The sequence below is a fragment of the Lynx canadensis genome, chromosome A2 (genome assembly GCF_007474595.2).
Source record: "Lynx canadensis isolate LIC74 chromosome A2, mLynCan4.pri.v2, whole genome shotgun sequence".
NCBI lineage: Eukaryota > Metazoa > Chordata > Mammalia > Carnivora > Felidae > Lynx > Lynx canadensis.
This window is the reverse complement of record NC_044304.2, coordinates 114875179-114895045: the sequence shown is the minus strand read 5'-3', so window position 1 is coordinate 114895045 and position 19867 is coordinate 114875179. Positions and strand designations below refer to the sequence as shown.

General features: G+C 36.7%; 1 protein-coding gene across 4 annotated transcripts in view; it reads right to left on the bottom strand.

The window, feature by feature from the left end:
• KLHL7 (kelch like family member 7) overlaps positions 1–19867 on the bottom strand; it is a 70536-nt gene that overhangs the window by 31359 nt on the left and 19310 nt on the right. For all 4 annotated transcript variants that reach the window (XM_030308096.2, XM_030308093.2, XM_030308095.1 and 1 more), the window contains 5 exons: positions 18513–18615; positions 17601–17694; positions 17197–17321; positions 9290–9465; positions 6662–6836 (listed from right to left, as the gene is read on the bottom strand). In XM_030308096.2, the coding sequence (XP_030163956.1) occupies positions 6662–6836; positions 9290–9465; positions 17197–17321; positions 17601–17694; positions 18513–18591 (649 nt within the window). In that variant the 5' untranslated portion in view covers positions 18592–18615. The remainder of the gene's footprint in view (positions 1–6661; positions 6837–9289; positions 9466–17196; positions 17322–17600; positions 17695–18512; positions 18616–19867) is intronic.

Sequence of the window (19867 nt, the reverse complement as noted above, 5' to 3'; positions counted from 1 at the left end):
CATAAAACATAAAATAACTATATTTAAGGTGTTTACAGAAATAAAAGAACTGAAAACATGAGCAAAGGCCACTGAAAATGACCAGGCTGCTATGAAAAAAAAGAAATATCAAGTAATATTCAAAACTGAAAGGATAAGTTAAACAATTGACTAGAATAGAAATAGATGAAAGAATCAGTGAACTGGAATACAGACTTGAAGGATTACCCCAAATGCAACACGAGACAAAGATGAATGGAAAGTTTAGAAATCACAAAGGCAAGACCTGCCAACATTTCTAACTGAAGAATTCCTGAAGCTGTGGCATTATTTGAAGAAAAAAATGGCTGAGAATTTTCCAACTGATGAAAAACACAGATCATTGGACTCAGGAAACAAAACAAATACCAAGCAGGATAAACTAAAGAAATAAACACCCATACACATTTGGTGCTAAACACCACAAATAAAGAAAAGCTCTTGTAAAAAGCCACAGAAAAAATTCAGATCATCTACAAAGAATGACAAATAGACTAATAGCAGGGATCAACAGTAATGATGCAGGGTGAAATACCTTCAAGTATTCAATCTAGAATTATACACCCACTTAACCTTTCATTTAAGAATAGGATGAATAAAAAGACATTTCCAGATAATCATTTACAATGGCTATTACAATCAGACCATAAATGTAGAAATATGGAAAATAATCTCAGAAGGAAGGCTAAGGTACAAGAAATGGTGGGCAAAGAAACTGGTAAACATGTATATATCTCAACACTCACTATATTTTTTTTTTAAAATTTTTTTTTTCAACGTTTATTCATTTTTGGGACAGAGAGAGACAGAGCATGAACGGGGGAGGGGCAGAGAGAGAAGGAGACACAGAATCGGAAACGGGCTCCAGGCTCTGAGCCATCAGCCCAGAGCCTGACGCGGGGCTCGAACTCACGGACCGCGAGATCGTGACCTGGCTGAAGTCGGACGCTTAACCGACTGCGCCACCCAGGCGCCCCGCACTCACTATATTTTTAAAAAATTATAAAAAAAATTATAATGTCCCACTTGGAAAGTTAAAAAAAAAAAAAAAGAAAAGAAAGAACTAAAATACAGAACAACAAAACACCTAAAGAGATACACTGAATTAAAATGTCCTAAGACCCTTGTTTTCTTCTAGAGAAGGGTAGAAATCAATCTATCTATGTTTATTTTTTCATTTTGAGAGAGAGAGAGAGTGCACATTGTGTACATGCACATGCAAGGGAAGGGCATGGAGAAGGAGAGACAGAATCCCAAGCAGGCTCCTCACCATCAGAGCAGAGCCCAATGTGGGGCTCTTATTCTCAAACTGTGAGATCATGACCTGAGCTGCGACCAAGAGTTGGATGCTTAACTGAATGCACCACCCAGGTGCCCTGAAATATATATATTTTAAGTTTATTCATCTATTTTGAGAGACAGAGACAGTGCGAATGGGAGAGGGCAGAGAGAGAGGGAGAGAGAAATCCCAAGCAGGCTCCGTGCTGCCAGCCGCAGAGCCTCATGTGGGGCTCAAACTCATGAACCATGAGATCATGACCTGAGCTGAAATCAAGATCAGACGAGCTCAACTGACTAAGCCACCCAGGTGCCCCTGGAAGCAGGTAGAAATATTAATGTTTAAGGTACACATATTAAAATATAAAGCATAACTATTAAAAAGATTGATACAAAATATAAAACTTCTCTAACAGTAGAAGGAAAAAATGAAGGGCATAAACCTCAACCCAAAAGGAGATTAAAAACGCACAAAAAATTGGGATGAACAAAAAGTGCAAAATAAGGTATTAGAAATAATTAAGAATATAATAGTATTTACAATAAATTAAATGGAATATAATTTACCTGTTAAAAGATAGTAAGAAAGGGTTTAAAGAAGAAAATAAAGCTATATGCTGTTTTTAAGAGATCTAACTAAAATATAAGGACACAAAATGTTTGAAAAGAAATGAATGCATAAATATAAGCTAAGAAAATAGTAACCAGATAAAAAGTGGTTTAGTTACATAAATATCTGATAAAATAGAGAAAGGCAACAATCTTTATTAGGGAAAAAGAAGATCATTACATAATGATAAAAGGTTGCATTCACCAGGAAGATAACATTTCTAAACTCATATTTAGAACCCTCAAAATATAGAACAGAAAAATTAACAGAATTACAGAAGAAATGGAGAAATCCACTATAGTGGGTGAATATAATACAACTTTGTCAGTAACTGATAAATTAACTAGACCAAAAAATTAGTCATAAAAGATACAAAACAACTTTACAAATATTGACAACTTTCAATAAATATTAAAAAACTGGTATCTGATCATAATATTCTTAGACCACAATGCAATTGAGTTAAAAATCCATGACCAAAGGCATTTAAAAGCATACTTCTACTAAACTTATTGGTCACAAGAGAAAACATAATGGAAATTAGAAAGTATTTCTAAAAGCAAGTTGCAGGGGGTGCCAGGGTGACTCAGTCAGTTAAGCGTCTGACCAGCTCAGGTCATTATCTCATGGCTCATGAGTTTGATTCTGTGTCTCCCTTACTCTCTGCCCCTCCCCCACTCTCACTGTCTCTCTCTCCCTAAAGAATAAACATTAAAAAAGTATATTAAAAGCAAGTTGCAGGGACGCCTGGGTGGCTCAGTCGGTTAAGTGGCCGACTTCGGCTCAGGTCATGATCTCGCGGTCCGTGAGTTCGAGCCCCACGTCGGGCTCTGTGCTGACAGCTCAGAGCCTGGAGCCTGTTTCAGATTCTGTGTCTCCCTCTCTCTGACCCTCCCCCATTCATGCTCTGTCTCTCTCTGTCTCAAAAATAAATAAACGTTAAAAAAAAAAAATTAAAAAAAAAAAAAGCAAGTTGCAGAAGAATACATACAGTATACCATTCATGTAGCATTTAGGAACAGGCAAAACAATACTAAATGTTGCTTATATATATGGTAAAGAACTGCATGCTGATCAAACACCATATTCAGGGCTATTGTTTCCTCCTAGGTAGAAGAATGTGAGCCGTCACTGGGGAGGAACACATTGGATGCTTCATCTGTACTGACTTCTCAGGGTGCTAGGTAAGTTCATGAATATTTTCATTATTAGTTTTTATACCTTTCTGTACAGCTTAAATATGCATACTAAATTTTAAAACAACACTTATAGCAATATTTGCCAAAATCCTCAAACTCTCAGAAAAAAAACAACTGATGGGTGCTTATTAAAGTTTAGAGTTTAGGAAAACGAAAGTACTGTCTTAATTATAGACACCCACTCTACTCATATCCATCTAGTACCACACACACACAGCCAACCACAGTCAGAACCCAGATCCACAGCACTAGGACTAAAGGTATTTCCAGAAAGGAAAATACAAGGCTGCCATTGATCATTATTAGTTAACTGCACACTGTCATGAAAAGGCTATTGAAAGTAGTCAATGTAACAAAATAAAAGGTATAAATAGTAGAGGGGAGAATCTAAAATTATCATTACTTGCAGATAAAAGATTAAATCCCTAGAAAAAGCAAGAGAAATCAACTGAACAAGTTTTAAAAAGAAATGAGTAATGACAAATGCAAATACAATTCACAACAGCAACAACAAAAATATCTAAAAAAAGATTTTAAGAAGTGTAGAAGTTTATAAAAAGAAAATTATAAATTCTCCAGGACATATAATTTAAATGAGGTACAACAATAATTAAAAGGTACCAGAATGAAATGGAAGAGAAACTGATTTTTGTGTATACAGATAAGGAGAAATTTAGTTCATGGTGTTCAAATCAGTGGGAAAAGATAAATTATTCAATAATGATATTGGGCCATCTTGCCAGACATTTAAAGAGGAAAAAAAGATAGACTCTTCTGTATTCAAATAAATTTCAGTTGGATACAAGGTTTCAACATTTTTTTTAAAAAGGAGAAAATAAGAAATCCGTTAAGTGCACAAGACAAGAATTTATGAAATTAAAAAATTACCTTGGAATAAGGAAGACATTTCCAACTACATCCCTAACACTAGATTCAGAGTTAATAATACAAAAACACTGATTCAGACTTAACGATAAAAAGAACTTGAGACTGAATGTGCCAGTTTTAAGACCTTTTTCTCTTCTTCACTTGAAAGCCATCCCAAACAACAATGAAGCAAGAAACAAACTCTACCTTTGATAATACTAGAAGATCTATATAACCCTGAAACTCAGTAAGTGAAGACATATAGCAGATAGAATGTTAACCTGAAATGGTTGTGGGGGCACCTGGGTGGCTCAGTTGGTTGAGTGTCTGACTTCAGCTCAAGTCATGATCTCACAGCTTATGAGTTCAAGCCCCCATCGGGCTCTGTACTGACAGCTCAGAGCCTGGAGCCTGCTTTAGATTCTGTGTCTCCCTCTCTGCCCCTCCCCCACTCGTGCTCTTTCTCAAAAATAAAACATTAAAAAAAAAAAGAAAAAGAAAAAGAAAAAGAGATGGTTGTGGAAGGAGACACCAATGAGAAGCAAGCCAAATAATCTTGCAGAAGCCTGGAAAGATTCATACTGGGAGATAGGAAGTACCCCCAGAAAGTGGGGTGGGGATGAAAACAAGAGAGCTTTAAAATTCTGAATAAACAACACTTTAATTGTCAGGTTTCCTTCCCCTACTGCACAGTCCAGTAACCTGCCATGCCTTCTCCAAGTAGGATATATGATGACTGGTCTTTGGAGAATCACACAGAGAAGGGTATGAGTCTGATGACAAGGATTAAGTGAAAGTCTACATATCAAAATATTCCCCACCCAGCTCCCAAATGCCTGTATCCAACTATCTGAGAAAATATTTATAGATACTAACATTGGAGGAGTCCTCAATTAAAAACAAAATGTGTGTTGGGGCACCTGGGTGGCTCAGTCAGTTAAGCACCCGACTCTTGATTTTGGCTCAGGTCACAATCTCAAGCCCCACATCGGGCACTGTGCTGATGGTGTGGAGCCTGCTTGGGATTCTGTCTCCCTCTCTCTCTGTCCCTCCCCTGCTTGCTATCTCTCTCAAAAATAAACAAAAAAATGTGTGTTTACACTGATTACCCTACAGTTCAGGCCAAGAACCAAGAGCCCACTCACATATACAGTGCTATTGGCTTTATTAATAACTTAGTCTTATAAATATGACTCACAGATAACACATTAAGAAAAGCTTCCAACAACAAAAACAGAAAAACAAAATTCAAAGGTAATACAGAAAATGCAGACAAGATAAACATGAAAGGCACTATAATGCTACTTCAGAATAAGGTATTATAACCATGAAAAAAGGAATTAGAGAATAAGTAAAAGCTCACAGAAATTAAAAATAATAGCTGAAATAAAAGTGATGATAGAAAAATTAAGGCTGTCTCCTGGAAGACAGATCAGAGAAGCAGAGACAAGAGTTGTATTGAAGAATCACAATACCAGTAACAGAGAAATGAGAAATTTGTGATTGAAAAGACAATGTCCAACATGATTACTAAAAAAACAAAAAACAAAACACAAAGTTACATTATTGTGAACCTCCAAAACATCAGGGATATTACAAAAAAATTACAAAGAGGAATAAAAAATAAAAGGATCAGACTGGCATCAGATTTCTGAAAAACAACACTGGCAGCTAGTTAATGGAGCAATGCCTTCAAAATTCTAACTTGAATTTTCTAAAATGATTTTCAACAAAATTCTATATACCCAGTTTATCCTTCAACACTTTATGGTAAAATAAATACAGGAGATTCATCAAGTCTCCTAATATTTACTGATGACATACTCTTTCTCAGGAACCTGTTATGGGATACATTCCATTCAACAGGGAGAATTAAAAAAGGGGAAGACCTGAGGTCCGGGAAGGCAGTGGATCTAACAAAGGAGAGGAGTGAAAGGACATCCCAGGATGGCAGAGAAGGGAAGTTCCAGGACAAGAAGAGTGTCTCAGGGTTAGAGTGCAAATAGTCCACACTGGAATACGTAGAAGGCTCTATGAAGGATGTTTACAAGAAATAAAAGCAACAGATTGTTTAATTGTACAATTTTATTAAGTAGCATTTTACAGAGGGGTTGGGACTTAGCCTGCAAGCCAAGAAAAACTAAGTAAATGACAAAATATGGCAGTTGTTGGCTGATCAAAAAGGAAAAAAAAGTGATCACAGTATATTATTTGGCTGAGTAAAATAAAAAGGAAACACTAGGCACAAAGTACATGAAAGCTATTATACACAAAAGGAGACAAGGCATAAGTAATTTTTACCTTCTATCATACACATTCCTATAAAATGAGGGCTGGGGCTAAGTCTCCTCCAGGTAGACAGCTAAGAACCCCAGTGGATTATTAATCTAAAAAAGGTAAGTCTTGGGGCACCTGGGTGGCTAGGTCAGTTAAGTGTCTGACTCTTGGTTTCAGCACAGTGTGTGGGTTCGAGCTCCACATTGGACTCTGTGCTCTCAGCTCAGAGCCTGCTTGGACATTCTCAATCCCTCCCTCTCTCTCTCAATAAACAAACAAACAAACTTAAAAAAAAAAAAAAAAGAATTAAAGAGCTAAGTCTTGAATGGAGTCTGATCCATTCTAAAGGGTTTTAAGCCCATGAAAAACTGCCTACAGGATCAGGTTATAAATGGGTATTAAGGCAACTTACTTATCACCATCTTAAGGCATTCAGGATTGTCTTGAATAAGTGGTTCAGCTTGTACTGTTTTACTTAAGAAATTCTTTGATATAAGAGGAAACCTGACTTTAGCAAGGATATCGACCATAAATGGCTGGCGATTAGGTTCATCATATTTCAGCCATCTGACAGCAGCATCATAAACCTAAGGGGGGAAAAACAGCACAGTAAAGTTCTTACAAGGCAGTAACATTTCCAATTACCTATGTTTACTCTCACACTGAAGGTCAGGGGAGGATCTCATAAAGACGCAACCACTTATTCCCAATATTTTATCAGACATTTTCTTTCATTCCCCAACACTTGCCTGTACTTCAGAACAGCTTACACACTGCTGTAATGATTCTTGTCGGTAATGTATTTTTTAGAATTACTACTATATAATGACAGGGAGGATATTGAACTTATTTTTTGAAACAAAATATAACCTTTTTTCAGAAGGAGCTGTGATGTACATTTCTACTGAAATAAATCTACTGGTCAATGATAGTGTCAATATATGTTTACTTGGTATCACAGAAATACTTTAATTTCCTAAGAGGATGTCCATCCCGAGAGAAATGAAGTTTCATCTATGATTTTATTTCAATATGATATTCCTGAATTGTGAACTGATAGACTTATCTACATTCCAGAAACTTTATAAGAATTCTATGTTTAAAAAATACATTACAGATTATATAAGAATTTTTTTCAAAATAATACTGTAGTATTTACCTGTCCAAGTTCATCAACACAACCTGATTTATGAATCACTAGTTTTTTATTGTTATTGTTAGTTTTATACTGGTTTCATGCCCACCATGCAGCTTGAGCTCATAGCCATGAGATCAAGAGTCACATGTTCTAATGACTGAGCCAGTCAGGTGTCCCCACAAATCACTAGTTCAGACACACTGAAAACACACCTGCCACATTTGAGTTACTTAAATTAGTTAATTTGGGATTGGTGTTAATATGGCCTAAGTTCTGACCTCCATATGAATTAATTTTTAATGGGAATTGGTCTATTTAAAAAAAAAAAAAAAAACCTCTTAATTTTGGGGAAGTTTTAGATTTACAGAAAAACTACAAAGATAGCACACAAAGTTCCGATACACCCTGCACCCAGCTGTTAAAATGTTACATTAGTATGATACTCTTATCACAGCTAACGATCCATTGTTAACTAAAGTCCGTATTTCCAAAAAAACTTCTTTAGTTTTTTATCTAATTTTTTTCTCTGTCCCATAATCCCATAAAGGAGAGCACATCACATTTACTCATTATGTCACCTAGGGTCTTATGGACTGTAACAGTTTTGCTGACTTTCCTTGTTTCTGATGACTTTGACAGTTGTGAGTTCTGGTAAGGTATTTTGTAAAATGTCTCTCAATTTGGGTTTGTCTGAGGTTTTTCTCATGATTAGACTAGGAGCACTGTGTTTTGGGAGGAAGACTACGGAGGTGCCATGCATATCAACGTGACTTATCACTGACGGTATTATCCTATAAATAGTGCTCATCAGGCTTGATATAATAATAATCTGTAGATAATGTTTGCCAGGTTTCTTCAGACTAGTTACGTTTTTAATTCCCTTTCCATAATGCATATAAGTCCGTTAATGTTAGTCATGGGTCACAGAACTAAGACTTTTGTTTGTTTGTTTGTTTTTCCCTAGTCAGGTCTTCCAGGTTCAACCTGTCAACTTGCAGACTAATACAATACGCTGGGCCATGAAGAAGACTGGACAAAAATGGCCCAGTGCTAATCTTTTATCTCGAGAACAAAAGTAACTCAAAGCATATGATCCTACAGTACCTCTATTAGTTTGCTACTGCTGATTTAACAAATTAAATAAAATACAGAGAAGGATGTGGGACTGAAAACAGGGAATAATTGAATGACTGCATTTCTAAGTGTTAGTCCACCCAGCTCCCAAATGCCTGCACCCAGTTTACACCTCCGGCAGTTTAATCTGACAGTTATGGAGGTTGAATCCAAAATAGGTCACAATGGGTCAAAATCCATGTGTCAGCGGGGATGCCTGAAGGCTCTAGAGGAGAAAGCATCTCCTTGCCTTTTTCAGAATCCAGCAGCCTCCTCCTGCATTCGTTGGCTTGCAGCCTCTTCTTCCATCTTCAAAGCCAGCAATATCCAGCCAAGTCTTTCTCACACTGCATCACACTGACACTGACTCTTCTGCCTCCCTCTTCCACATTTAAGGACGCTTGAGATTACACTGGGCCCACCTGGATAATCTCTCCATCTCAAAGATCTTTAACCACATCTGCAAAGTCCTACCGCCATGTAAGGCAACATATTCACAACAGGTTCTGACAATTAGGATGTGGATATCCTTGGGGGAAAGCACTGTTCTTCCTACCATGGTACCCAATAGCTTTATTTCTACTAAATGGTCTCTCTCTCAAAGAGCAAGCCTTACAAGCACACAAGACTTACTTTTCCTATGAAAAAGACTTTGGAATACTCTGTTTAATGTAAAGAACACATTCTCTCCTACTATGATTCTCTTCCTTGTCATGTATCCAAACATGAAACATAAGAAATCAGAAAAGATATTTTACTAAGAAAAAACTGAGAAGACAATTTAGTCACCTGGTCCTCTGCTCTCACAGTCAGAGTGTCCTGGTTGAGGAGATGTGTAACTCGCTTAACATCAAGTTGCAGAAATTCATCAGTTTTATAAACTTCAGTAAAATGCTGATGAATAAAGTCATCTGCAGTTGCTTTCAATTCAGGACAGTCCAGACACTCTGCTAGCACACTTATACCTAAACATAGAAGAAAATAAATGAATAGAAAATCACTTAAAAAATCCCCAAATATACATTGAAAACAAAAAAATGAGGCTGAGTGAATTTAACAAATCTGGATCCTTCTCTGTTCTACTGGTTTATTCCTATGCCTATGCTATGCTGAATTAAGTATGGCCAATATTGATACTTTGTAGGAGAAGCCCCTTCAATGTTTTCTCAAATTTTTGTTGGCTACTGTTAAACATTTTTCTCTTGCAAATAAATTTAAAAATAAGCTTATAACATTCTACTGTAAAAAATCCTGGTATAATTTTACTTAGGACTGCAGTGCATTTCTGGATTACTGTGGGGACTGTCCCGCAACACAAGAGGAGCTCCTCTTAGGAACATGACATGTATCTCCATTTACTCAGATTTCTTATGATTTTCAATATAATTAACACAGATTTCTTTATATAAACCCTCATACATTTCCCATTCAGCCTTTTCCTAGCTATTCTATATTTTTGAGAGGGAGTGTCTCCCCAATTGGCTATTAATGTTCCGCTTCAGGAATCTGTAAAGTACTGTCCATGAGCTAAATCCAGCCCACAACCAGCTGGTCAGCAGCTAAAAACATTTTTCATGGTTTTAAAGGGTCATAAAAAAAAAAAAAAGTGGGGCAGAGGGAGAGGGAAAAGAAGTGTCAAGGACCATGTGTGACATGTGCATGGCATACAAAGTCTAAAATATTTAACTATCTGGCCCTTTACAGAAAAAGTTGGCCAATCCCCCTTCTAAATAAATCCACTGATTATTGTGTGTGATTTTGTTGCAGGCCCCCCTTCAAAGTCAGAGGTTGAATATTTTTCAGTTCATTATTTTTGATTTTCTGTTTCAACTCATATTGCCTTAAGATAATGAGTTTTGATACTTTCACATTTATATCACAGAGGTTCTCATAACTGATGCCTGGTAATGAACTTGTCAGATTAACTGCTATTATCTAATACCAACCAATGCCATGGCATGCTAGATGCTCATGGTGAGCAGTCTGCTATAGCTTGTATCTATGCTCCCAACAGAGAGAGGGTATCTTCACCAAGAACCAATATTTGTTTATTAACTAATTTCTGGCAGTTGAATTTTCTGTATTTATGCAACCCAATTAAGTATCATGCTTTTCAATAAAATGAGTGTGAAAAGAAAGTTGTTTCTATGAAAACTAATCTTCAGATTTCAGACAAACTTGAGAAAAGCTCAGATTAGGCATATGACCAAGACAACTGGTGAGATATGAAAAAACACTGCAAAATTCTAAGGGGATTCTGTACTCAGACTAAGTTCTCAATTCATTTCAAGGAAACTAAAAAAAAAAATATATATATATATATATTATTGGTGTGATTTATTTAAGACATGACATGGATCAATACTGAGAGACTAGGTTTGGGCCTCACAGTCAAAGACTGGAAGATTGGTATACTTACATACTACGTTAAATACCTTTACAGCAGAGCCTCTCTTATTTAACCACTGTTTTAATGACATTTTAAATTAGACAACCAATTAATGTTCTGATTATGCCTGATAAGGAAGCTTTTACTGTTACCTTATTTTGTCTTCACTGATTGCATTAATGGACATCTCCAGCAAAAGTTGAATAGTAAGTAGCATCTTTCCATGTAAAGAATATTTGCTATTGGTTTCAGACACAGGTTAATTAGATATTCTATTTCTAGTGCAAGAGTTTTTTTTTTTTTCTTTTTTTAATCAGGACTGGGTAATGGAAATATAAAAGTGCCTTCAGTATCTGTTGCTATGATTATAAATATTTATTTTTTTCCTATAGCTTGGTAGTATATTATGTTAGATTCTTAAGCATTCAATCATTCTGACATTTCTGAAGTCAACCCTACTGGGTCACAAAGTATTATTGTTTTAATTAACAAACTTTAATTTCCACAGCAGTTGTAGGTTCACAACAAAATTTAGTAGAAACCACAGGGTTCCCATATACTTGTTTTATACATAAATAATCTCTTCCATTGTCAACATCTCACACCAGGGTGGTAAAGTATTACAATATTATTTTTTTTTGGTAAAGTATTATTTTTAAAAATATATTCATTGATGGATTCAATTTGCTATTTTTAAGGAATTTAAAATAAATCATTATTGTTAAAAATTTTTTTTAAACGTTTATTTTGGAGAGAGAGAGAGAGACAGAGTGTGAGTGGGGGAAGGGCAAAGAGAAAGGGAGACAGAATCCGAAGCAGGCTCCGTCCGCGAGCTGTCAGCACAGAGCCCAGCCCGATGCAGGGCTTGAACTCATGAATCGTGAGATCATTACCTGGGCCTAAATCAGATGCTTACCCGACTGAGGCACCCACAGGCCCCATAAATCATTGTTCCTAAGTGAAACTAAAATCACATGTGTGCGTGTGTGTGTTATCTGTCCAATCCTGGCACCTCAATAATCCTACTCTTGTAGAATGAGCTGTAAAGTTTTCTATCCATGTCCACTGGATTTAAGTAATACAGAATTAATCTATTGCTTGAAAGCTTGGTAGAATTAACACACAAAACCATCAAACCTGGAGCATTCGTTGGGAACAAATCTTTACCTTTTCAACATTTCTATTTCTGGGTTTTCAACTTTTAAAGACAATTTTGACTATTTCTCTTTTGTGTTCATATCTTGATGTTGTTTCTTTGACCTTTTCTAATTCTTGTTGTTTGTTCTATGATCTTTCCTTCTTGATTAGACTTGTTTACTATTTTATACCATTTTTTGAAATAATTAGCTTTTGTTTCCCCGGCCAAGTCTACAGTCTATTAGTGTTCTTTTTCCATTTTATTAATTTTGCTTTGAAAGAGATTTTCTTCTGCTTTCATTAGGTGTTTAAAGTTTTTTCCTATCTCTTTGAGTAGAATGCTCAGTCAAGGAAAGATAAAAATAAATGCATTTATTTGGAAAATATTTTAAGACTACAAATTCTCTTCTAAGAAATACTCTGGTCACTGGTGTATCTGGGTGGCTCAGTCGGTTAAGCATCTGACTTCACTTCAGGTCACGATCTCTTGGTTTGTGGGTTTGAGCCCCTCATCGGGCTCTCTGCTGTCAGTTCAGAGCCTCCTTTGGATCCTCAGTATCCCTCTCCCTTTCTGCCCCTCCTGCGTATGCACTCTCTCTCAACAATAAACATTAAAAAACATTTTTTTTTTTAAAGGAATACTTTGGTCACATTCTAAAGGTTTGGGTTGTTTTTTTTTCTGTACATATTGTCATATATTTCTATTTGGCCTGTAAGTTCATTAACACCTCTTTAAAAATATTTTTCTAAATTTCTCAATTAAATATCTAGTGTTCAGAATGGAGTGGGAGGAAACAGCTTTCCTTTTGAGGTTAGTTCACAGCTTTATTGCACTGTAATCAGTGGATGTAGACTGTGTCTCTTCTCTTTTAGGTGCTCCAGATTTTGTGGCTGCTGATTACTATTTGTAAACACTCCAGAGGTGTCTGAAAACTGTATGTGTTCTCTGATTACTGAGTAAAACACTCTGTGATATCTACCTAAACAAGTTTGTGTTGTTCAAATTCAGACTTTTACTAAGCTTGATTTGAGATTTCTATGCAATTTTGTGTATTTAATTTTGTGTGTGTATTTAATTTTTTATTTTAAGTAAACTTCACACCACACTTGGGGCTTGAACTCACAGCCCCAAGATCAAGAGTTGCATGCTTCACCATCTGAGCTGAGCCAGCCAATTCTGAGTTACTCAAAAGCTTTCAATAAATTCCTTTTCTGTTTAAACTAGCAAAGTCAGTTTATTTCGCTTGCAATTAAGGAAGCTGATGCAGCATATCCCTATCTTGAGATCTTTACCATACTTTGCTGTAGTAGTTCCCCCAATACTTTTCTCAGAAGGCTCCAGGTGGATTATACATTGTGTCTTTGCAATATCTCAAATGAACAATGTTTTTAAATGTAATTCTTTTTTTCTCTACGATTTGCATATCTAATGCTGTGGTCTTCTAACTTCCTGTTGCAGATAAAAAATTAATGTCATTCAGATTCTCCTTCTTTTCTAAGTAAACTTTTTTTTTTTTAATTTTTTTTTTTTCAACGTTTATTTATTTTTGGGACAGAGAGAGACAGAGCATGAACGGGGGAGAGGCAGAGAGAGAGGGAGACACAGAGGGAAACAGGCTCCAGGCTCTGAGCCATCAGCCCAGAGCCTGACGCGGGGCTCGAACTCCCGGACCGCGAGATCGTGACCTGGCTGAAGTCGGACGCTTAACCGACTGCGCCACCCAGGAGCCCCTCTAAGTAAACTTTTATGTTAATTATCTGTTGATGCAGGAAAAACAACACCAAAACTTAGTGGCTCAAAATAACGATGCACTTCTATGGGTCAAGTGGGTGGTTCTTTTGACCTGGGCTGGTTTAATTTCTGCAGCCAGCTGGTTGCTTAGTGGGGACTGTATAGTCTAGATTGGCCTCATTCACATACTTGGTAATAGGCAAGCTGGTTGGTGAAGGGGACATCAGCTAGTATAACTCATCTGTGTCCCAAATGCTAATTTTCTTTTCATGATGGCAGAAGAGTCCCCAGCAGCAAAGTAGGGCAAGCCCCAGAGCACATTTGCTTAAGCTTTTGCTCATGTCACATTTGTAAATGTCCCATGGGCTAAAGCAAGCCACATGGCCAAGCTTAGATTACAAGGGGAAAAAGACTCCACTTCTTGATGGAAGAGCTACAGTCACATATATAAGGGGTATACATACAAGGATGAAAAGAATTTGTGACCAATTTCTGGTAACCTATCATACATACCCTTTCTAAAAACTTATAAATTCTTTTTATTATATTTTTAAAAATTAAGATACAATACATGCAACATAAAACTTACCATTAGTGATTTAGTGCATTCACCATGTTGTGTCACCATCACCACTATCTAGTGCCAGAACATTTTTATCACGTCAAACGGTTTTCTTGGGGCACCCGGGGCGCTCAGTTGGTTAAGCGTCCAACTTTGGCTCAGGTCATGATCTCATGGTTGGTGAGACTGAGCCCCAATCAGGCTCTGCACTGACAGCATGGAGCCTGCTTGGGATTCTCTCTCTGCTCCTCCCCCACTCATGCTCACTCTCTTTCTCAAAATAAACATACATTAAAAAAAATAAAAAGTTCTCTCTTGATTTTGGAGGTGAAAAAATATCACTAGGATATGTTTAGGAGAGGAAAATCTCACTCCATCAGGTCTGGTACTTGGTATAAGTGTGAAAGTTCAAGTTTTTTAAGTCTCAAATAAGTTTTCTTTTACGATTTCTTTGATATCACTTTTCCTCCGCTTGTTCCTTGTGGAATCCCTACTTCACATCAGTGTCCCGTATCTTCCTTTCAGGTCTTTTATGTTTTTCACTAATGATTTCTATTTCTTTGCATTTTTGTGTTGTTATCATAAGGCAGTTTTCTCTGTTTTATTTTCTTTAGGTTGATTTTTAGGAATATCCATTCTGTTTTTCAATTCAATTGAATTTGATGGAAAATCATGGCTTTCCTATTTAAGATCTCCTCCATTTCTTAAATGAAAATTTCTACAGGAGCCATTCATTTTGGCTGTCTAGCTTGATTTCTGTCCTCGAACTAGCAGGTTTCCTTTAACCTGGTATGATATCTTTGCCCACTTCCATCAGATACTATGGGTGCCTTTAGAATTCATGGAAGTCAGCTTGTTGGGATCTCTGGGGCAGCAGAGAACAAAGGAGTTCTCTAATCAGTTCACAGGGAGAGCCACCCCAGGGCTAAAAAGAATGCAGGCTGCAGCAGTTCCCTTGGGTACTGAGAGTAGCTGCACTTGGCTCAACTGGATGGGCCACTATCTTTACCCCGGCTTAGAGAATCAGGCTCCCTTCTAGGCTGCTACACCATCCTTCCTCGCTTGAAAACAATGATCCAGAAGGCATCCAGAAGTAACACTCCCAAATGGTCTCCTCAGAAGCCCAAAGCCTAAAATGAGATTAGCACAAACTTGCTCCAGTTCCACCATATCCACTCCCTACTCTGGCTGTTTTTCTTTCTAGTTGAATCACCTGGTTGGAAGTTTAGAGTGCTAGGGAGTTAAGGAGAAGTACTTAAGCCATCATCTTCCAAAAATTCCTTTGAATTCGTTTTACAATAAATTTTGTGAGACTACATATTTATATAAGGGGAAATAAGTAAAATCTCAGAATATAAATTTTATTGATGAATGGAGCCCCAAACTATGGCCCAGAGAAATAGAGGGACTCATTCCAGAGTGTCTCTGCTGCACAGATAAGAATAGAGACTGGCCTTTTATTTCCTAATATATGGGTCTTTTCGTTTGTGACCTACAACCACCTTTAAAATAAATTCCACCAGTATATTCACCTGCATAGCTATTACCTGTCCTGTTCCATTTGGTCCATTTCCTTTTTTGGATACCAGCCACAAACTCATTCCCATCCCCTTTGCCTGCCTTTTATCCCTCCCTAAAATTTATTCTGCTTCCTATTTACCTGCCTACAAAGATCTTTTGCTCTGCATTCACAGTAGGGGTGTGTGACAGATGGAGTGATGAACCGTCTAGTTCATTACTAGAGGGGAGCCTAGAAAAACGGGGGAAAGAGAAGGCTTGCAAACTTCTCATGTATCTCCAGGAGCCCTTTGCCCAGCTGTTGGCTTCTTGTCAGCACCCCTCATCTTCTCTCATATGTCAAAAATCTTTGCATTGGTTGTCCTTGATTCAGCTTTCCTCTCCTCCCTGCCTTCCTAGGACTCCTACCCTGATTCTTTTCCCCTCTGAATCACACAGCAAGGGTAAGAAAATACAACTACAAAGACCTGGATGTTCATTTATGTGCCACTAAAGATTATTTCACAGTGGAAAGCATACCATATCACACCTTGGGAAACTCTGATCAACTATTTCTGCTTTTCCTGACATGAAATATAAAATACTTTATTAATGGCTTTAAAATAGAGTGCTGGGGCACCTGGATGGCTCAGTTGGTTAAGCGTCTGTCTGGCTCTTGGTTTCAGTGCAGGTCATGATCTCATGGTTCGTGAGTTTGAGCCCGCATCAGGCTCTGCGCTGACAGCATGGAGACTGCTTGGGATTTCTCTCTGCCCCTCTCCTGCTTGCAACTGACCTCTCTCTCAAAAATAAATAAAGACTTAAAAAAATAAAATAGAGTGCTAGAGCAGTCTCTTACTTAGTATCTTAATTTATAGTCTAGGATTTTTAAGTGTTCTAGTATACAATAACGTATTTAATAATGTGGAGAGGCAACATGGGACAGTAGTTAAGAACAAGAGGACTTGAATTCCAACTCCAGCTCCTCCACATACTAGCTTTAAGACCTCAGGTAATATACACAACCTGTTTTCTCATCTATGACAGACCAATCGTAAGTACTGCAACAAAGGTAAACATTCATGTTTATGACATACCACACCACCACCAGACGCAATCCTTACTTTTTGTTCTAGACACACAAAAACTCATTATTAAAGCTATTTTATATTTTGGAAATTTTAATGGGCTTGTTCCTGCCCGGGTTAATAGGCATCTCCCTAAATGTCTCTTAAAATGTATTTTAAGTGTATTTTCTAGTGGACAATGTCTTTAAAATTAAATGAGGACACTTAGAATGACACTTTTTTTTTCCTTTATTAAAATGCACATTAAAGTTTGTTTTGGTTTTTATTTTAAATAGGAATATGACTTCTTACCAAGACAATTTGAAGCATCAACTTGTTCTTTCAAAAAATCAACACACATTTTCTTCACAGGTTCAATCTGGTACTGGTTTGCTGCATCTAACAAAGACTGAACGTTGTTGCTATTCACAGAAATTCTGCAAAGAAGTTAAAGTGAATTTAATTTCCTATAATTTTTTATTACTTAAGTAATGCTTTGTAAAATGTATCCTATTAGCTCCTGAAATTAAACAAAAAATTAAACTTTTCGGTCCTTGCTTGCATGAGTATGTATGGCATAAGCTCCTCAAACTTCCCCATCCTTATGGTTTTTCCTGTTGAAGAATTTGGAGCACATCAATTTGTCACGATAATGCTCTGCCATAGTAGATCCCAACCTTACTCCTCCACAACAGAAATGATCCTTCTTAACTTACCTAGCAGTATAAGCAAATTCCACAAGTTGTTCAATAATGTCAGGTTCAGCATCTTTGAGTTCAACTTCAAAGGACTTTGATTCAAGCATGTTAGCTAAAATGAAAAGAAGAAATATAAATGACATGACTACTATCACCAGGTTAACTGAGGACCAGATCATTCCAGGCCATGTTAAATGTGGAGAAGAATAACAGGACAGAGAGCTCTCTGTTAATAAAGATCCCAGGAAGCCCAACATTCCTATAACAAATGCAAATTAATTCTCCACACTTGAGATGTGTCTTAAAATAAGGTAAGAAATTAGTGGATTAGTGTACTTCTTTAAAAAAACAAAAAGGGCCAAGTAAACAGAGATACATAAAACTAGATTTAGTATTCCCCCAACTCCTAAAATGACTTAGTGGCACTCTTCTAAATTGCTGTGAGCAAAACTACATCTGATATAGCTGGAGCCAATCTATGAGAACAATGACAATTGTTCAACTAGAAACTGCATCTCCATCAATAAAGCCTTTGGGCGTCTAGTGCTAGTGAAAGGACATTTTTCTTTTGATCAAACATCATCATAACCCCTTTCCAATCTCTTCAATGTTTTATGGCCTTAATATCTTAAGGGCTTTAGAAGGATATTTTCTTCTTTTAAAAAAAATTTTAAGTTTATTTTGAGAGAGAGAGAGAGAGAGAGAGAGAGACAGAGAAAGAGAGAGAATATCCCAAGCAGACTTTGCACCATCAGTACAGAGACCCAAGTGGGGCTTGAACTCATGAAACCTAGATATCATGACCTGAGCCGAAACTAAGTTGGACAGTTAACTGCCTGAGCCACCCAGGTACCGGAAAGATATTTTAATTTAGACTCTAAGTCATTTTCATGGAAAAAATAACATGTTTTATTACTTTAAGATACTTACTTGTGAACATTAAGTTGAAAAAATGACTGGCTGCTGCGAGAACAACTCGATGAGCAGGTATCTTTCTTTCCTGGACCATAAGGATCACATCACACAACGTTTTCTAGTCAAGAGAAAAATAAATGAAATTAAAAGGGGCTCACTGGGCCTGGCTTAGCACACATATAAAACTGGTGCTTGCCAAAGGTTTTATCTCTATTTTCTGTTCAAATCCAGTCTTTTTTCAGCACAGAATCTGTTTATAAGACCTATTTAGGAAGACCTTAGAGAGGTGCTATCATGATTTGCAAAATGTGCTATTGAGTTTCCCAGCAGTAAAAACAGAAAAAAAGAAAAGATCTTTACAATCAGAAAAGAAGTATTCTACTAATCTGTTAGGGAAACCATTTTTTTTTTTTTCTGACACAAATTCTTAAGGGATTTCTCATGGTAAAATTTTAAGGGGACACTAAATGACATAGGAGCAATGCCCTTGATGGTTTCTCAAACAGAACAATCTGGGTTTTTTAAATTATCTATTTGTTTTGAGATGCAGTGTGCACACTGTATTTCCCAAGAAAGTAACCTTCACAGAAACAACTCAAAATACACAGAGTGGACGAAGCAAATGACCATTCAGCACTCTTTCCTTAAGTAACACTTTTCTCAAATGCACTTCTGACAAGCTGGATACCAACCACTTTTATATTATGATCTCTAACCAAGGCAAAAATGGTATCACTCTAGATTGCTGAAAGAAGGCAGAGTCAGATTACATACTTACGATGCTAAAGAAATGAAATATTAACGAAAAAATTTAAGGTTTATTGGAACCCTTAAACATGAATTTCAAGGAAAAAAACCATCTTTTTTGTCAAACAAAATTTCAATTTCTTAATGAAGTTACATATGTAACCTCCAGGTTAGTCTCTTGCGATATATTAGGCACTCTCTTAGGCACTGGGAATATGAGGAAAATAATGTTATCAGAGTAAAAGAAAATCTATCACATATCTAAATGTCGGGTTAGTAGCTCAGAGGATGTGGCCTTTTGTAAATTTTAAATACCTACTAAAACTATTAATACAGTTTCTGATACTCTCATTACCAAATGAGATGGTAATGCTTAGAACAAGAGAAGAAATGGGCTTTACTTATATTTTATAGTTGGGTAAGAGAGAAACAAAATTTCACTTTTACAGCTATGTGAAGATTTTTTAAATAAGGCCTATGGTCTATTGCTTAGAAATTATATGCAGATTATTTATAGTTAAAGCCATTGTTATCCCAATAGTGTCTCGAAGTTTAAAATTTTTATTTCCTTTGGTCAGCTTTCAGGTGATTTTGCCACATACCACACCAAAAATACCAGGTAG